Raw genomic sequence first — 18682 nt, 5'->3', positions numbered from 1 at the left:
CCTTGCATTACTATACGATATGGTCATAAAGGTAGAAAAGCAAAGAAAAATTTATGGTCTGATATATGTGTAGTAGTCAGGCTATAAATTTCCTAATAGATGTCTTATAATATACGGATGCTGTCTAATCTGATGTAAGTATCATTTTTCAGGAAGTTGTAAGAAAAAACAAAACTTTTTTCTTCCTCCAAGAATTGTTAAACAGCAGAAGTTGTTTAATAATTTGTGTTTTGTTAGAATCTGTTGCTAAGCTAAGTAGTTCTAGGAAGTATCATAATAGTTATATTTAAAAAAATATATTAATAATAGGAGAGATAATCTCGGGTGGGGTGAACCAAGTGAACTGAGACAATTAAATATGCTGGTTCCATATCCTACAGCTGTGAATATACTATTTCGTGGTTCTTGTTATATTTGAGTTTCCTGGTCTACCTTTCAGGCCATTCAGACTTCTAGAAATCCTGTAAATGAGTCATAATGAAAGGTAAGTCTAGTAGACATTTATTCTATCTTGGGGTTTTCCAACTTCCTTGAAGAAACACAGGTAAGCTATTCTAGAATAGCAATTTACCATCAGCACAGATACACTCAACAGATCTGCCCACGTCACAACGGTGGCATGTCAGACAAGTCAGTTTTGCCCATGAGTGGCACTGGTTGGCTGACCTCAGGTTATTTCTTTCACTTAACATCTGGCTTCTCTTCAAGAGCTTGATGAAAACAATGCCCTTGGGTATCTCCCTCAAAGCAAATAAACAGAACTGAGTACACACAGTTACGTGAACTTCTGAAAGCCATATGTTAACTGCTAAGCTGACATGCTACAAATTTCTGCTGAGGGACTGGGTCTGCAAGCAGTCAGTTTGTGTAAGTAGGGCGAGCCCCAAATTCCATACTGACGAATTGTGTGCAGTCAGCTACCCAAATCAACATTTTGAGTAACCTCTATTTACTACAGCGGTTAAAAAAAAAAAAAAAAAGAAAATTCTACAGTGTAAAACAAAATAATAATTTCTTACACTTCATTAGACACTGATACTTGCACTAAATGAGATAGGAATCTCTCTGCATAGCACATCGCTTTCTATCCACATTTTTAAAGTGACAGTTGACGGTATAGATGTGTGGGATGAAATCTTTTCTGGCTTGAAGTACCCTTCTGTTTGTCTTCACTACTCATAAGTAATGTGTTATGCCTATTAAAGCGTGACTCTCAGGGCGAGAATTGGCTATTGAATGTATAATGTACTAGTCAATTAAATTAATTAGCTTAATTCATCCATTCATCAAATACTGAATAACATAATATGAGCAAGGCCCTGTTCTAAGCACTTGGATTACAACAGTGATCAAAATAGAGAAATTCGGGGCCCCATAACAACTGCTGTCTTTGTAAGACCCTTCCTCCAAATAAATATATATTAACATTTTATTTCATAACTGCAGAGAAATGAATATATTAATATAACATGAAAATATTTTTTCAATCTAAAAGGTTTTTTTTTCCTTCTGATTTTAAGAGAAATTAAACATATTAATGGGCTACTAAAAGTATTGTGGGCCCTCAACACTGTGCCTACTATGTGTAGGAAAGAAGTCAGCCTGGCAAAAATCTTACTCACGTGGAGCTTACGATAATTAGGGAACAGAAGAAAATATCAAAACTTGGAGAGATTTCAAATATAATCTCAGTGTTAGCTCTTTGAATTCATTTGCCAAAGATTTCCAGCAGAGAATAAACAGGAAAAATCGTTTGCTCTGAATCTGTATCTCTGAACACTGTTTCTCTCTCTTAAAGAACAGAGAAGTGCATTGTTTATGAAGTCAATTTCCAATTTCCCACTTTTCCCTGGATAATAACTTTCCCCACAAATAGATCAAATGTAGCACTACATTTGGAAAGCACCTTATCAACTATACAGGCAACTACACAACTATCAACTTTGGGGATCTTTAAAGGACAACTCTGAACACAAGTTAACTACAATATGGTGCACGTTTCAAAATACAAGCCCTGAGCACGTGTTGGAGGCCAATCACCTACTCCTGTTTTAGAAGACAATTTCTGTTACTTTGATCAAGAAATATCTAGCTTGAGAGATGAATATCTTGACTCAACCATGCACTACAAGTGGCTCTTGGAAAAATCAACAGCAAAGGACTTGATGTTTTTCCCTGAACAAGTCAGCAATCCCTTCCTCCCAGAAAATTAAGACATTAGTCCATAGAACAGCACACACAAGCACACATGCATACACACGCGCACTCACATGTCATCCTTTTGCAGTAATTCACAGACAGCGTTTTGAATATCTAAGTTGGAGCAAAGGAATTAAATCAGCAGCATTTTCCTAATAGACCTACTCCCCAGACTCCCCCTTTAGAGATAAGTTTTAGTCTTAGTCTCAGGACGGCCACCATCACAGCCTTAGGTTTGGCATTTAGCGTGCTTCCACATAGTCTGCATCACACTCAGCGGCTCCATAGTGGTGAATTTAAAGAGCACCCTGTTTCCTCAGGAAATGTTTGCGGTTGACTAAGAGATACACTACTGTTTGCAAACACCCACTTGCTTTATGTGGTTCTTTGAACTAAAAAAAAAGTGTTCTTACTCTCTTCTAAAATTTCTCCACGTCTCTCTTTTTTCATGACAATTCTTTGTAGGGACATGAATTTCCAAAAAACTCCTTAGCCATGTATGCCTGAACAAGGCAGATAGGAGTGATTTAGAAAATTACAAAGACCTCTAGTGCAAGCCTCCAAAACTTTGAGGCACACTGCAGTGTAGATTTTGCTGAGTCTCAATCAAGAATATGCTTTTGGTACAAAGACTTCTCATCTGATCTCCCCAGCTTGACCTGGCCTGATACCTTATTGAGGCGTTTTATTTCACATTCGTAATGTTGCTTCTTCTGGTTTGCGAGAGCATTTTTTTCCTTCAAAAGCTTATTCTCTTTCTTCAGTTCATGTAATTCTTTGTTCAGGCTCTCCTTTTCCTTCTGAAGTAGAGAGCAAGAAAACAAAATCAAAATCAATAAAACTCAGATGTAGGAATACTCCTGAAATATAATAAAAACAGGACCTGCTAGATTTTCACTTAGCAATCCATCTGAGCAATATTCTCTGGGTGGAGGCCAGGATTAGGACAGAAGAAATCTTTGTGTTATCCTAAGTTCTAAGTTCTGTGATCCCAGAAAAAGACATCAAAATCCCTACTCCGCATTTTTAAGGGTCAGATGGGTCTGCACAATAAGCTACTTGCCAAGCACTGCTACAAGGTGATGGATAGGTGACTCAGTAAAAATAATTGAAAGCTCTAAAAAGCAAAAAGTGTCATTGCAACAAAAAATACCAAATATCTCAAAGCCCAATCCTGCAGCCTTCTGGACTGGAGAGAGCGAGAGGAGGATAAAACCTCAGGCAAATAAGACCCTTTACCACATAATTATTCAGAGCACTGTATTGTTGTGATTACGACTTTTAAAAGGTAGAGATGAGCTAGTCCAACTGCCTATCACCCCTCCACGTTTCAGGTCACCTTCGAGAAATCCAGTGTTCTAAATAACCAAAGCAAGGTCGGTGGCTTAGACACTAGCAGGCCCTGGATTCAGACAACATCTCTTTCCTATCTCTTAATTTTATATTCTAGACAGTAGACTTTTTGTGGAGGGAATTGGATTCTTAATGAGACCGCAATTTTAACCTAGTAAAATAAATATTCCGGAATTTAGGTAAATCACAATGAGAAACTGTCTTCTATATGTTAAAATATGTTATTTTAATAACTAAAATTTCCCAATACAATGATTAGATTTAAGAAATCTACTTTAGGTGAATCATTTACCTTAAAAGTGAAAAGATTTCTATTTCCTTTTGTTTAAATACAAAAGGCCTCTATGTACACGAAGAAAATTTACCAATCTTCTCCTAATTTAGCATAATTTAAGAGAAAATTATTTCAACTAGAAAATACTCTCAACTGCATCAGGAAAAAAAAAAAATCACCATGATTCCTGTGCTGGGTGTAAATGGAACAGAACAGAAAGGGCCTCTTACGTGGCAGAAAGGGAGTTGCAAAAATCTTGTTTTCCTATGACTTACTATGGCAAGGAAATCCTTAGCAAGGTAGGAAACCTGGACTGATGTCGCCTGCACTGATTTGTGATATTGCCTTAAAACTTGTGCACTTTTTAAAATACAGCCAATGCAACACAATAGCAGTGATAAGACTTCACCTGAGAAAATGTACCCTTCTAGTTTTCTCCTAAGACACCTGGAAAAAATGAGAGGCCATTAGAAATCAAGGGCCTCCTCCCAGTTTATATGATATCCATGAAGTCCCATAACTAACAGTAAAACCGGGACTCTAAGAGAAGCCGTCCTCCCAGTGGCCACCTGCCAGTTCCCAGCAGGATTAGTGGGGCCTCGGGATCTGGAGACTGGGTTCACGTCCCGCTTGCCCAATGCTACGTTATCGACGTTGACAAATCATCTACACTCTACATCTCATCTCTGAAATGGCGAAAATGAGATTTCCCCCACAGGTGGGCTGAGAACGTTAAATGAGAGGATGGGGTTGAGGTAGTTTTAAAATATTATTATTATTTTTTTTTAGGATGACAAAAGTCGTACTTACGTATAAAACTTCGGTAAGCTGACAAGCAGCTGTACAAATACAAGGTACTATCATATAATCAACACTGGTAATAAAAATATGAGTAAAAGCAAAAAACCGAAATTGATTTTCTCCTGGGCTAAAATGCCCTAGAAAGAGATCCTCAAATCCGAGGATCAGTTCTCCAAGCGGGTAGAGCCGGGCAAACTAAGGCCAGCCTACTTGTGCAACCAAGGAGGAAGTGAGCGGGGCCCCTCCTTCCTTTTGATTCTAGAGAAGTGGCCCTTATCTGGGGCTCTGGGGACTTGCGTAACCCGAACACCCTCGCACACTCTGCTCCGCAAGGGCTGATTGTAATAAAACGGTCGCTTTTCAACAGCCGGGGGACCAGAGCCCGCCTGCCCGCCTCGCTCCCGGAGGCGGGGCGGTCGCTCCCCGAGCCCCGCCCACCTCCTCGCGCCGCAGCCGCTCCCGGGTCCGGCGGTGCTGCCTGTCAATCTCCCTCTGACTCTGCAGCCGCTCCTCCTCCAGCGTGCCCAGGAACCTTTCGGACGCGTCCAGTTTCGTTTTCAGCTCTGCAACCTAAGGAAGTGGGTCATAGACAGCTGCAGCTAAACCCCACAGACAGCTCTTCTAAACCCCACATACCTCTGGGTTTACTCCCTCCCAGCCTAAGCGCCCGAGACAGAATTGCCCCACTCCCGGGCGTCCCCTAGGGAGAGGCTCTACTTCACGCCCCTAACCCAGATCAGGACGTTTGCATGTAAAAAGAAACAAACTTATGGTTACCGGGGCGGGATGGGGGAGGAGCAGAAAGGGCGGGAGGGATAAATTAGGAATTTGTGGTTTGCAGATACTACTATATATAAAATAGGTAAACAAGTTCCTACTGTTTAGCATAGGGAACTATACTCAATATCTTATAATAACCTATAATAAGGAATATGAAAAAATATATATGTATAACTGAATGTGCTGTACACCAGAAACTAAGGCAACATTGTAGATCAACTATACTTCAATGAAAGAAAGAAAAAGAAAGAAAGAAAGAAAGAAAGAAAGAAAGAAAGAAAGAAAGAAAGAAAGAAAGAAAAAGAAAGAAAGAAAAAGAAAGATAGAAGCTTCTGATACAGGAAAGCCAAAACAGCCGCCAGGGTTTCCCTTTCTCCAAACCACAGTACTTTCCAGGGACTACAGGTAGACAGGGAGCCTTCTAGGCTTGTCATTCTACTCTCAACTCTCCAGTTAATGCCTTGCCTGAGCTGCAAACGGCAGCGAGGGACAGGGGTAAGTGAGTATGCCTACATCACAGAAAAGGGACATGGCCTTCATCGGTAACCTGCAGGGCTTAATCTGCTACTCAAAACCAGATTAGTAGTCCGAGTAACAACCATCCAGTTTGAGAAGACGGGCACTTGACCAAAGATGGGAATTGTTCCCCTTGTTAACCCGAGGTCTTCATGCACCTGCAAGTCATTCAGGAAAGTAGAGGAAAGTAGCTTAAACATTTTTTTTTCTGGGATCCTGTTCTTTAAAATTGGGAGACCCACCTCAGAGTTGATATTACAAGGTGGCTTGACTATGGCATTGTGGAGGGGGACATTATCCTGCTCTTTCTAAATTTGATATGTCTGAGTATCAAAATGGGGAAGAAAAGAGCAATACTGCTGTATTACTCACTTGTGGTTAAGTTTCTTAGTTCTGAATTATTTAGGGGTGTTTACTTTCTCTTTCCTCTCTTTTTGAATGTGGGATGATTTTAAATTATAAATTGACTTTTACCCATTAAAAGATATTTTCTCCCAGAAGTTTCTTGACAGAGGACATAGTCTAGAGAGAGGAGGGGATGCCCCACTTCCCCTCACACATTCACTGCTCACACTGTTTCTCCATCTGTGGAAAATAGCTTATCCCCCAAAGAATTAGAGAGCTAGCCTTGCATAGAACAGTCTGAACTTTAAGCCATCTCTGCCCTCACATATAACCTTGTGTTTTTATGGCTGCTAGTAAGAAAGTCGAGGCCAGGATGCTCTGTGAGCTGTGATGAATGTTCGTGCCAACTCTAGAGACATCGCTAGAGGCTATTTTAAGCACTTTCTTTTGCCACACTCAAGACAATTCACTGACACCCTCCTTTGTTCATTAATCCTCAGTATCAAGGGGCCAGTAACACACTCAGCACCCCCACCACCCCCTTATCATTCTTCAACAGACCGCTGGCTATCCACAAATCTCCTCTAGCTGAAATCAATGAGAATCTTCACACCCTTGGCTCCCCCAGATGACTGAGTTAAAGCAAATACCAGGCAGAGAAGTGTTTACCTTTCTTTCATATAACTCTCTCATGCTTCTAAACTGCTGATCCCATTGCTGGTTAACTTCCAGGAGCTGAAATTATTAAAATTTAGTAAATCAACAAAGGATTTCTGCCCATTTGGAAACTTAGCCAAAATGAAATCACTTTTTTGAGGTTACTGAAGTTTATTAGAAGCCATGGGTGAAGACAATTCCACCAAGTTCTGGTAGATCTGAGATGATTTACTTGAACACACTCTCACCCTTTCATAATTGGTTCACATATGAAAAACTGTTAGGTCTTAGGTATGATTAGTCAGCTGAACAGTTTATTGGCAACTTTTAACTTTGCTTAGTTATTTGAATTTTCATCTTCTTTCTTTAATCCAACCAGATTCTGATAAAAAATATATTAATGGTATTCTGTGAGATTTATTAATATATGAAGGGCCTTTTTTCAAATCTTTTCATATTTTTCTCTGTTCTTACATTGATTATTATAATGAAATATTTCTTCTAGCTTTTTAACAGCAGAATTTCTATTAAAAAATTCTGAGCCCTGTTAACTGATAATCATTTGCTTGCAATACTATGGTTTTTTTTTTTTTTAAATCAGCACGTGATTTGTAATATACACTCAGTGAATGAATAATATCACCTTTTTGAAGGTACAGACTTTCAAGGAATAATAGTTTTGTCATAAGGCAATATTTAGAAATAATTAAGCAGAAAACAATTTGAAAGTTTTAAAACAATGTGCTAAATAGATAAAAGAAAAAACACTATGACTTGTTTTTAGTTTTCCTGTAAGGGAAGTCTACAACTTCTCATATTAAGAGAAATTCCAACACCTATCAATATGGGACAGACATCAAGGGGATAGTCAAATGACTAAAAGGTAGCAAGATTTTCTCTTAATTACAAAACAAAATATCTAATCCAGACTAGCAGTTACTAAGTAACTCTTATGCTGGAACTAGAGATGACTATTTAGTATAAGACTATATAATATTATTATATAAAGATACCTGATCTGTTGTCATTTTAGGGACTAGCATTTCTATGCTATAGTAATTTTACTCTGCTAGAGCTCAGTAATTTTCCAGAAGGGCACAATATTTTATGCAGTACAAAGAGGGGTAAAAGGCACTATAGGAGAAAACATGAAGGCTGTAATACAGAAAATGACTTAGAAAAGGAATTACAGAATTGACAACATAGTACTAAAATTGCTGACTTTTCACTTCTTTCTCTATCTAGGAGAATAAGGAGGTTCTAATATTTATTATAACTTAGAAAACAAAAAAGAACTCAAAATAATACCCATCACATTCCCAAAGCATTTTAGAATAAAAGATTCTTTTTAATGATAATGACCCCAACTCATGAAGTCATAGCACCTAAGTCAACTGTACAATAAAGCCTTTGACAGTTTGAGTTTCAGGGTATGTCAAGTTGCAGGGCATAAAGGTGACAGGTGATAAGCTCACCTGGCCCACACGGAGGAAACATCTCAGCTTTGAAAAAAGTTAAGATTATAATTATTGGATTTATGACTTTGCTATTTTTTATTCATTTTCTTAACACCGAGAGGCCAAGTAAGAAATATGTAGGTGAATTAGAAAGATGCATTTGCTCTCAAAGTAATGCAGTCCAGGGTCCTAGAGATAAACACTGTGACCCTATAACAAAAATAAAAGGCACTAGGTGATACACTGTCTGTTTTATTCTCAGCATCAATCCATGCATGTTGCTTCAACTAGTATTTCAGAATTACCTCTTTCCTCTGTTGTTCCAAGCACTTTATCTTTTGTTCAAGAGGATTTGGTAAGTTCTTTCTTCTTGATGATTGAGCACACTTAAAAAAAAAAAAAAGTGAAACAGAACAGTCTATTAAGAAAACAGGAGAAATGCTTCTTTCACAGACTCTCATGTTGTGATTTTTAAAAAATATTTTAGCAGTGGCAATCCCCACACTGTAGCCTTTCAAAGAGACCTGCTGATGAATAAGCTTTATATTTTGGACTCCTTTATATGAGTCAACTACCAAAATGATGCTCTTATAAATTGTAAATGTGTCTGTTAAGAGGCAAGCAAGAAATTAGGATTTTATGAATTTGGATTTCAACCCTTTTCAAAAAAAAAAAAAACCCAGCATATCATGTGTATAGAAATCAGGTAAGTTTCATGGATACATGTTAGGTATTTACCTAGTAAACATTTCTGAAAAATTATGTTTGTAGCTGTGTCCATGATCTGAAGAGTGGCCCGGGCAAAAGTCAGAGGAGTGATAGAACCATCAAGAAAAAAAGACCAACACCTGACAGTTAAGTGGCAGCAAACCGATTCTGGAAACTACAATGAATTAACTACCCTCAATGACCATCATACGATTATGTTATGGAGGTGGGCATAGATTACCTGGCATGGTGTAATTTTAAGCAGTCTTTTGAATAAACCCAATAGGTTACAAATTTAGATTAACAATAAATCATTGGCACGGTGAAAAAGTTAACCACCTTTCTTTACAGGGTTTTTTCTTTTCAATGTATTTAAAGAAAGCACAAAAGCTCTGGAAACTGCCTGCCATCTGTCTAAATCGACCACCAGCAAGGTTCCCTTAAGTACTAATTTCTCTGTTCCAACTCAACAGTCTTATAACCACCTCACGGCTGAGTCATAGAAGTAATACAGTAAATTAGGTAGAGGGTAGTCCCCAAATCTGCTATTCAGTTTCAGGCTCAGTAGATATTGTGGACCACGAAATTGCTTAACGGTATTCACGAGCACTTAAGAAATATTTTCAGAACATGTTGGCCTTTGTCAGAAACGTTACAGGAAATGCTCTTTTGCAATCATCATGGGATTTCAAGGGCTTTTTGCATTAGAAATGACTTATAAAACTATTTTTCTATCTTTACTTACTTTTGTCTCACTCAGCGTTCTAGGTCTTGATGGTATCTTACGTTTCTATAAACGCAGTTCTTAGTTTTCTTAGCTACTTCCTATTCAGACCCATTTATAATTAAGACTGCATTTTAAAAGAGACATTTTTTTCTGTGGGTCAACAAAATCAGAATGATTAGACCTCCTTTGACCCCCAGCTGGTTTGGCTGAGTGCCAGAAGTGACATCAATTTCTAGGTGGCAAGTATGTTTGGTCCTGCAATTGAGGTTTCTCCTTTTCAGGACTTCCAGGGGTCTGGACTCATTCTGGATCAGAACAGACTAAATATTAGGCAGCTTTGATGTGGAAAATGCTGTGAGCCAACCCTGCTGAGAGTGTCTTGTGCTCAGCAAAGCAGAGGTGCGGTAAGCCTGGACTCTACGCCAGGGGTTCTCACCACAAGAGTGCATCAAAGTCTCCCTAGGAGCTTGCTACACATAGAACACTCTGAACACTGAATCAGAATGTCTGAAAGGGAGCCATAGCACTCTATCTTCTTGTTTACAATTTTAGGTCACAGCAAAACTGAGTGGAAAGTATAGAGATTTTCCATACACCTGCTGCCCCTTTACGTGGCAGTCTTCCCCATTATTGGCATCCCCTGTCAGGCTGGTGTATCTGTTAATAGATGAACCTATATTGACACATCATTATTAACCAAATCCATAGTTTATACTGGGGTTCCCTCTTGGTGTTGTGTATTCTATGGGTTTAGACAAATGGTTTTAGAACAAATGTGTAAAGACGTGTAACCATCATTATAGTATCATACAGAATGGTCTCACTGCCTTAAAAATCCTCTATGCTCCACCTATTTATCTGACCTCTATTTTTAATAAATTTCACAGACTATCATATTCATACTAAAGTTCAAGGTTGTTGCATTCCACACTGTGCTTCGGAACATGGATTTTAGGTCCTCAAAAAGTCTTTTCTCCATCTATGATATACACACACAAAAAAATCTGTGACCAGCAAACATTTGTATGACCTTGCCTTCTGGGAATTTAGATTAAGAGTAATCAGAGAGTGTGCATTTTTTTCCATATACAATTTTCTCTGAAAAAATTATGAAATATTTTGACTCTTGATTTTTTTTATAAATAAGTTATATATAAATAATTCTTTATAAAAATCATTTACAAGATCATCACAACAATAGGTATGGCTTATAAGCCATAAATGTAGGGATTTCTCTGGAGATCAATCAACATTTTACCATGGTTCATATGTCTTAGATATGTATTAAAATGAAAAAAAATCAATTAAATACAAAGTTTGGGGGAAACTTTTCATTTGCATTTGCTTTGCTTTCCAGTTGTTAATAAAGCTATTTGCAATAAATAGGAAGATTTTTAGTCTTTGGTCCTTCTAAGGGCCCATTTAAAGAACAGTTATTCCCTATAAAATGTAATCTGTGTTCAAAGTGGCTGGGCATTATTTTCTCATTTATCCTAATACCAGACCAACCTCTAAGATATTCAAGTTCTGACATTGCTAAATTAAACACCTAAATGAACAAGAGTCTCACTGAGTTTCCTACAATATCTTAGTTATCTCTCAAAAAAAAACCTTTAAGAAACATTTTTATTCATTCATTCATTCATTTATTCAATTAGTATTTGTTGCAGTAACCAGTTAACAAACAAAGATTACATAATTAATTGCATATATAAATAAATATTTTACCATAGACACTCTATTGCTATAATAGATTTTATTTCTAACCGCATCAATATAATATTCTTTTTAAATTTTACATTGAACCAAATTCCTCTAACTCAAGAACAAAATATGAAACACACAGAATTGAAAAGCTGAGAGGATGGAATTTAATTTCTCATTTTGTAAAAGAAGAAACGCAGCTCAGAGGTGTTAAAAAAAATGCAACCATCACCTAGTTTTTTTGTTGTTGTTGAATAACATTGTTAAAAAATATAGAGCAGGTCTTAGCTAAAGAAAGCAAACTAGCCATTTCTACTCTTATTAATCATTGCATAATGAGCCAGTAGCAATGCTGTTGATGCTAAATACAGTCAGTTCACCCCCTAGAAATGTGTTCTTACCTCTGCAAGCTCCGTACAACTTTCCGCACCACTCATTCTAGTTGTGCTCTGGACGCAAGTTACCACGGAAGCTGTTTTTCCTGGAGTCTTGGATAGTAGGAAGAAAAAAAGGAAAGAAAATGTCTCTTATGGTATCTTTTAAAGTGAGAGCAAATACATCAAATTTAAAAAAGATCACACAAACAGTTAACTCATGATAGAAAATCACAGGAACAGTTTTTCAGTATTTCACTGAAAATGAATAGAAGTGACTCTGTCCACGAATTCCACAGAATAAGCACAGCAATGGTGATTTTAACTTTTCTTCTCTTCCAGATAGGGATTTCCCAGGATGTCTCAAGTAGGCGTGCTGTGACTAACACACAAGGCGGATTAGCCTTGCTATGGTATGTAAATTGTCATTCTTCCTTTACTGGCAGTTTCTCCCGCTGGAGGAGGAAGTTACCAAGAACGCCTGGGCAAACCAAGCCTTTCCTCAGTAGCCTAACTGCCATAATTTCACTGTATTTCCCAGTGCAAGTAAGTAACTGTCGACCTTTTGACAGCTTGGTTACTTGCTTCCCTAAAGGCAGGACCTTCTGACAGTGTCCTGTATATGTGAGCTTCGCGGTGTGACATTTAATGAATCATAGATAATTCTGTAAGTGCTACTAATTCTTATGGAACTGAAAGAGAAGATAATTCATTATAAAGATATCAGGCATTGTTCATAAAGCTAATCTTCCATATTAGCAGGAAGATTAAGCTTGGTTCTCAAGATTCAAGTCTCCAGACTGTCTTTTTCATAAGTTATCCAGGTATTCTCGATGACTCCACGATAAAAAACTTTTTTTGGGGGGCACTAACATTTAGCTTTAATAAGCTGACTTGTCATTTTACAGGGCACTAAGGCAACGGCACACTTGCTAGATAGTGCAGATAAAAGCAAACGCTTGGAGCTGCACCCATGGCCCAGGATAGAGCAGAAGACCTCATTCTGGACTCGGAGGAGAGGGAGCAAAAGAAAAGGCAAGGGAAGAATGTGCTGTTGAAAGGAGAAAAGAAGGAATTTACAGGCAATCACTGAATTTACATTTTTGTTTAGATCTCCCTATTTGGTCTAATAATTTTACTGTACTGACACCTACAACTAGAGTATAGGGTCTTAATTAATTAATTAATTAACTTTTAAATTCTTATTTTTTATTGAAGTGAAGTCGATTTACAATGTTACTTTCAGGCGTACAGCCACGCACATACGTATAGGATAAATCCTAAAACTCCTGAAATTCAAATTCTTTAGCAGGAAATGAGTGGGTGGCGAAGATCTGACCTTCCTTTGTCTCCTTCAGATCTACCACTCTCCAGTTCCCCCTGTGCTCCAGCCCTGCTGAATTCCCTCTGCTTCCCGAACTGAGAACTGAGTCATACCCCCACACACGCACTCTCTCCACCTAGAATGTGTATGTCTGTATGTGTATGTATGTGTGTTTACTTTCTGCTGGCTTCTTGGTCTGTTGGGGGGGGTTCATGTGAGTGAAACAAAATGATCTTTCCTTAAGGCAGTTTCCAAAAATACAAGTGGGAATCAAATTTGTTCAGAGTTCTAAAGGTAAAACTTATGACTCACATATCCGATTTTATGGAATGTAAGCAGGGATTTCCTGGAGACCGACACTTCATTAACACTAAAATCTACTCATCAGAAAAGAAAAAAAAAGACAATAACATAAAAATATTTTTCTTGCCCCCTCAACACAAACACACACACACACAACAGAGTTACATATGGCTCAAGGCGTCTGTCAGCCTTACCTGTGTATTTGGTAATAATAACTCAGTAATGTGGTAACACTGATCTAAAGAAGTGGTTAGAAAGAACATTGTCTTTTTTTTGTTTGAATAGTCAAGTCTTTAAGATATCCTGAGTCAGTTTACGTATTTACTGACCAAGGGTAAATTAAAATATCTAAAATTCATACATTTTAAAATTCATAGAAGTGATCTAGCAATTTTACTGCATTGACATCTACGACTAGGGTATAGGGCCTTAATTAATTAATTAATTCTTATTTCTTATTGAAGTTGATTTACAATGTTACTTTCAGATGTACAGCGAAGCAATTCAATTCTACGTATACATACATACATACATATATATATATTTTAAAATTCTCTTCCATTGTAAGTTATTACAAGGAATTGAATATAGTTCCCTGTGCTTTGCAGCAGGTCCTTGGTGTTTATCTATTTTATACATAGTAGTGTGTATCTGTTAATCCCAAACTCCTAATCTATCCCTCCCCGCCTTTCTCCTCAGTAACCAGTTTGTTTTCTAAGTCGTGAGCCCAAGAAAGAACACTGTCTTGCCAGAAAGTACTCTCCTTGGCACTGTTGTCTTTGGGCCCCTTGCACAGGTATCCTGTTGCACACTCATTTCGTAGCACATCATGGTGTGATTGCTTCTTTGAATGGAAATCCTATATCTTTGCATTTTTCATTATAATTCCTCTGCCTCTTCTGCTATGGCAGTTTAACAAAAAACAGATTTTCTATTAGCTCCAGAGAGCCATGTGGTGATTTATGAATAAACAAGAACTTTGCTAGAGAGCTCCAAGTTTGGTTTGAGGAAAAAAGGGATTTGCACTAGTCCAGTCCTAGGGAAAAAAACTGGATATTTTCTGTTACATATGCCCTCTTCGCCTCACCTCCAACCCTCTCGCATGTGCTGTATACTTTAAGAGTCTGGCTATTAGTCAAGCTTTGTTTCATAAGTCTCACTGGCTGCAATAATTTTCAGAGAAATGGACACATCACTCCATGTTTCCAAAGTGATTTCGAAGAGTCCTCATTTCTCAAGTGACTAAAATAATATCTAGAGGAAAATAACGAACAAAGGGAAATATGGCGAAGTAAAAGACCAAGGAACTACCCATCGTTGGTCTGTAGCTATCATTCAGGTTGATGATAATTCTCTCAAAATTAGTCCAAGAGAGATCATCACATTTCTATAAATGCTTGGAGGGATCCTTTGGCAGGTAAAATAAACATGGCTTTTTCTTTAATACTCTTTCAGTATTGAGGCTGAAAAACCTCCTTTGCTTCCTGGATCTATTTGCGTGGATTTTTAAGTGACTGTGCTGTCTAGGTAGGAGACAGAGTGCCTCGTGGTGACTAAAAGAGCTGACTCTAGAGTCCAGTCATCTGGATTTGCAGCTCATCTGTACCATTCATTGCTTGTAAATTCAGGAGCAATGTGTAAGGACCCTAAGGCTCAGCTCCCACATTTGTAAAATGGGGATAGGAGCAGTGTTGCCTTCTTAGAGTTGCTGTCTGCGATAATAACATGTGAGAGCTTAGATACTAATAATTACATGAGCTGAAAGATGGGGCCGTCAGTCATTTACATACCACTTACCATGAACATGGTACTAAGCGGGTTCCAAAGGAAAATAAAAGTTCTTACTTCCAGTGAAATGTCTGTATATATATAGACACATACACACACAGTTTGTGTAGCCTGTGTGCCTGCCTGTAAGAAGTCAGAGAGCGAGCGCATTCTCAGCTTTATTTCTACTGCAGGAGTTGGAGTTCTTGCTGGGCCTTGATGGGTGGAGAGACTTTTCATAGATGGTGAGAACTGAGATATTTAGAGATCTATTACCATAAGGGGAGGAACTTAAATGAAACAGAGATGGACAAATCTAAGTAAGAAGGATGCAGGCAAGCCCAGTATAACCGGTCTGTCTAAAGCTGATTGGATCAAATTGTGAAAGGCTCTTAATTTCTGACGAATGAATTTTACCTTTATTGCATAGGCCATGGGGCGCTATTGAAGACCTTTGCACAAAGGTATTACGTGATCAAAGTGGATTTTAGTAAAAATAAACCTGGATATGTGCGTTATGTACTACACGGATGAGATTGACAGCTGTAATACCACTTACTGGATATTATCAAAAGTAATATTTAAAATCTTTAACAACTCGTGGTAATTGAAGTATTTAATAATCAGTTCACCCGGGGTGCTCGGAATGAATCACACCTCTGAACTCCAAAGTCCTATATTAATTGCCTACTTGCCATCCTTATTTGGATGCTTACTAGGGACTTCCTTCTGCACTTGTATAAAAGCTACTTTCTGATCTTCTCCCACAGAACTTGTCTTCCCCATCACAATCGATGACAACGTTCATGCTCTGGCCTAAGAACCCTGGAGTCATCCTTGACTCCTCCTTTCCTCTCACAGCCTTTACCCCAATGCATCTGGACATTTTTTAAGGCTCTCTGAAAATATATTTCAAAAGGAGAGCAGTATGTTGCCCCAGTGCCTGGAGACTTCCCGCTTTAAGTGGGGAGTGGTGAAATGAAATAAACACGCATATTTATAACTTTTCAAAATGGGAACTTCAATGATTGTTTCCTAATTTTATTCACATGAAAATTCTTAAGAGAGCATCCGGTAGTGACTGGTTTCTGTCTTTGTGTCAAAGCCCGATTCCATCATTTACTAGTTGTGTGACCTTGGGCAGGATGCTTAGCATCTTTGCAATGACCAAGCCTCCATCGCCTCTTACCTGGATTATTGCAGTAACCTAACAGCCTCCTTGCTTCCACTCTTGCTCTTCTCCCATCGATTATCAATCTAGTAGCCACTCTGAGTCCTTAAAATGTACCATTTTATGTCACTCCTCTGCTCAAAATCTTTCAGTGGCTTCCCAGCTCACTCAGAGGGAAAGCAGAACTCTATAGTGGCGCACAGGGTCCTACGCACGCTAGCTTGCGCTGCTCTGACCTCTTTCTCAGCAATCTCCCATTTGCTGACTCAGATCCATGTCCCAGCCACACTACTGGTCCATGAACCTGTCATGTAGACTTCCTATTGTCTCCGCCAAGAACTGTTATTCTGCTAGATAACCTCATGGCTTACCCCTCAACTCCAACAGGTCATTGCTTCAATGCCATCTCTTCATCGAGACATTACCTGGCCTCCCTATTTAAAACTGCTTTCATCCCAGTGCTTTCCTGCTATATTTTTCCATAGCACTGTGTATCATACTCTATGTATTTCTCTTTTTTGTTCATTGCCTCCCACTTTTAGAACGTAAACTCCACGACAGCGATTTTTGTCTGTTGTGTTCACTCTATGTTTCTCAAACCTAAAATAGTGCCAACGATTTTAGTGCAAGTACACGTAGTGCTCAGACACACAGAAAGCCTCCTCCCCACCTGAGACTAAATCTATAGTGTTGCCGAATCAGGTATCTTCTCAAGAGGTTATAAAAGATCTAAAGATCAGAAATGTCAATTTCTTGGCCTCCAAACTAGCAGATTACCTCTCTTTCATACCCCATATCTGGGCTTGGACTAGAAAAGGCATGTTCCAAATTCTATAGCCTCATAGGGGACATATGCCTGTGTCCCTCTAGGTTGGAACTTTGAAGCAATTCTTTCATGCCATGTCTATTTTCACTACACACTTAGTTTTTAAGGCATATCAGATACAACATAGGGCAAATTGGATTTTGCCAACCAGTCTGTGGTCTTAATGAAAGTGCAGACTATATGAAACCTCCATGCCTGCCTCAGCGCTGCCCAAAGCAGTAAACCATCTGACCCAGCCAGACTGCCAGCCTCTTCAGAAGGATTCCCCGGTTTTCCAAAGCAGTCAGTAACCTCCTCCTTTGTGATCCCACGGCGCTTTGTGAAGCATCAGTTCCAGCCCTTATCATAAAACCACGGTTAGTTTTATCTACCTTTCTCTCCCGAGAGGTTGTAAGCCTCTTGAAGGTAGGATCAATATTAATCATTTTAGCTTTGGGAACTAACATGGTACCTTCAGAGTACAGAGTAGTGATATATACTTTAATTTAACAAATCTGTTTATGTAAAAAATCTTTAGTAGGAAATCCTAGTACACTTCTACTTCTCAGAACACAGCTGAGAAGAGAACGACCACAGGGATACACAAAGTTATGTGTTTTGTCTCTAAATCAGAAAGGATCAAGTAGGAATATCAATTCACTTTTTAAAAGCTGTTCTCTTTAAATGTATTTTCTTTTTATTCACTTTATAGGCAAATATTTCACCCTTTCTTAATTTGGTTATGTGAACAACATTATTTTGCCTCCATACAAAACCCCCTTAAATTTTTTTTCTCCTAACCTTGGTGAATATATAATAAATAAACAACGTAAATAATCATACATGCTATGGGGGAATTTTAAAAAGGCATAAAGGTGGTCTTCAATAACATTTCCTACATTTGCACTGTGCTTTATTATATCTTATGAGATAAGTTAATGTGTTGCAGTGTTAACTGGTGACTCCCACAAGCACACACAGTTCTTCGTTTCATGTAGTTAATCCTTTGCTCAGTAAAGAATTTCTGTCTCGGGGCTGAATAAGTTTGTCATTGACGGCAAAGGGAAAAACAGCCCCTGTTCAGCTTTTGAATTTCCAAACAGACTCTTGAAACTCTAGAGACCATCCTGAAAACCAAAGCTTTGAATTGCAAGAGTGTGTTTATGAAAATTGTATATATATATTTAATTTTAAAGATTAATTCCTTTTGTGTAATTTGCTTTGAAATGCCTCACAAAGTAACATGAATTGATGGATGAAAAGAAGTGGGCAGATGGATAGATACACAATAAACAAGTTGAGTGAAATTTTAATGGTATAATGTACATTTTATGGTACACCATAAAATCCTTTCAACTTGGCTATATATTTGAAATTTTTATAACAAAATGTTTGAGAAAAAAATTAGAATCAAGGC

At 38.2% G+C, this 18682-nt stretch overlaps 1 protein-coding gene across 4 annotated transcripts in view; it reads right to left on the bottom strand.

Annotated features, from left to right (window-relative positions):
- The window catches only part of TNIP3 (TNFAIP3 interacting protein 3), an 82146-nt gene that overhangs the window by 19183 nt on the left and 44281 nt on the right, over nt 1-18682 (bottom strand). For 2 of the 4 annotated variants that reach the window (XM_064477182.1, XM_064477227.1), the window contains exons 3-7: nt 11923-12009; nt 8688-8768; nt 6938-7003; nt 5066-5197; nt 2871-2999 (exon numbers count right to left, since the gene is read on the bottom strand). In XM_064477182.1, coding sequence (XP_064333252.1) covers nt 2871-2999; nt 5066-5197; nt 6938-7003; nt 8688-8768; nt 11923-12009 — 495 coding nt within the window. Of the gene's footprint in view, nt 1-2870; nt 3000-5065; nt 5198-6937; nt 7004-8687; nt 8769-11922; nt 12453-18682 lie in introns of those variants that run through there. The other 2 variants (XM_064477278.1, XM_010985536.3) reach the window with 2 other exon arrangements.

This window comes from Camelus dromedarius, chromosome 1 (genome assembly GCF_036321535.1).
Source record: "Camelus dromedarius isolate mCamDro1 chromosome 1, mCamDro1.pat, whole genome shotgun sequence".
NCBI lineage: Eukaryota > Metazoa > Chordata > Mammalia > Artiodactyla > Camelidae > Camelus > Camelus dromedarius.
Note: the sequence above shows the minus strand (reverse complement) of the source record. Positions and strands in the feature narration are given on the sequence as shown.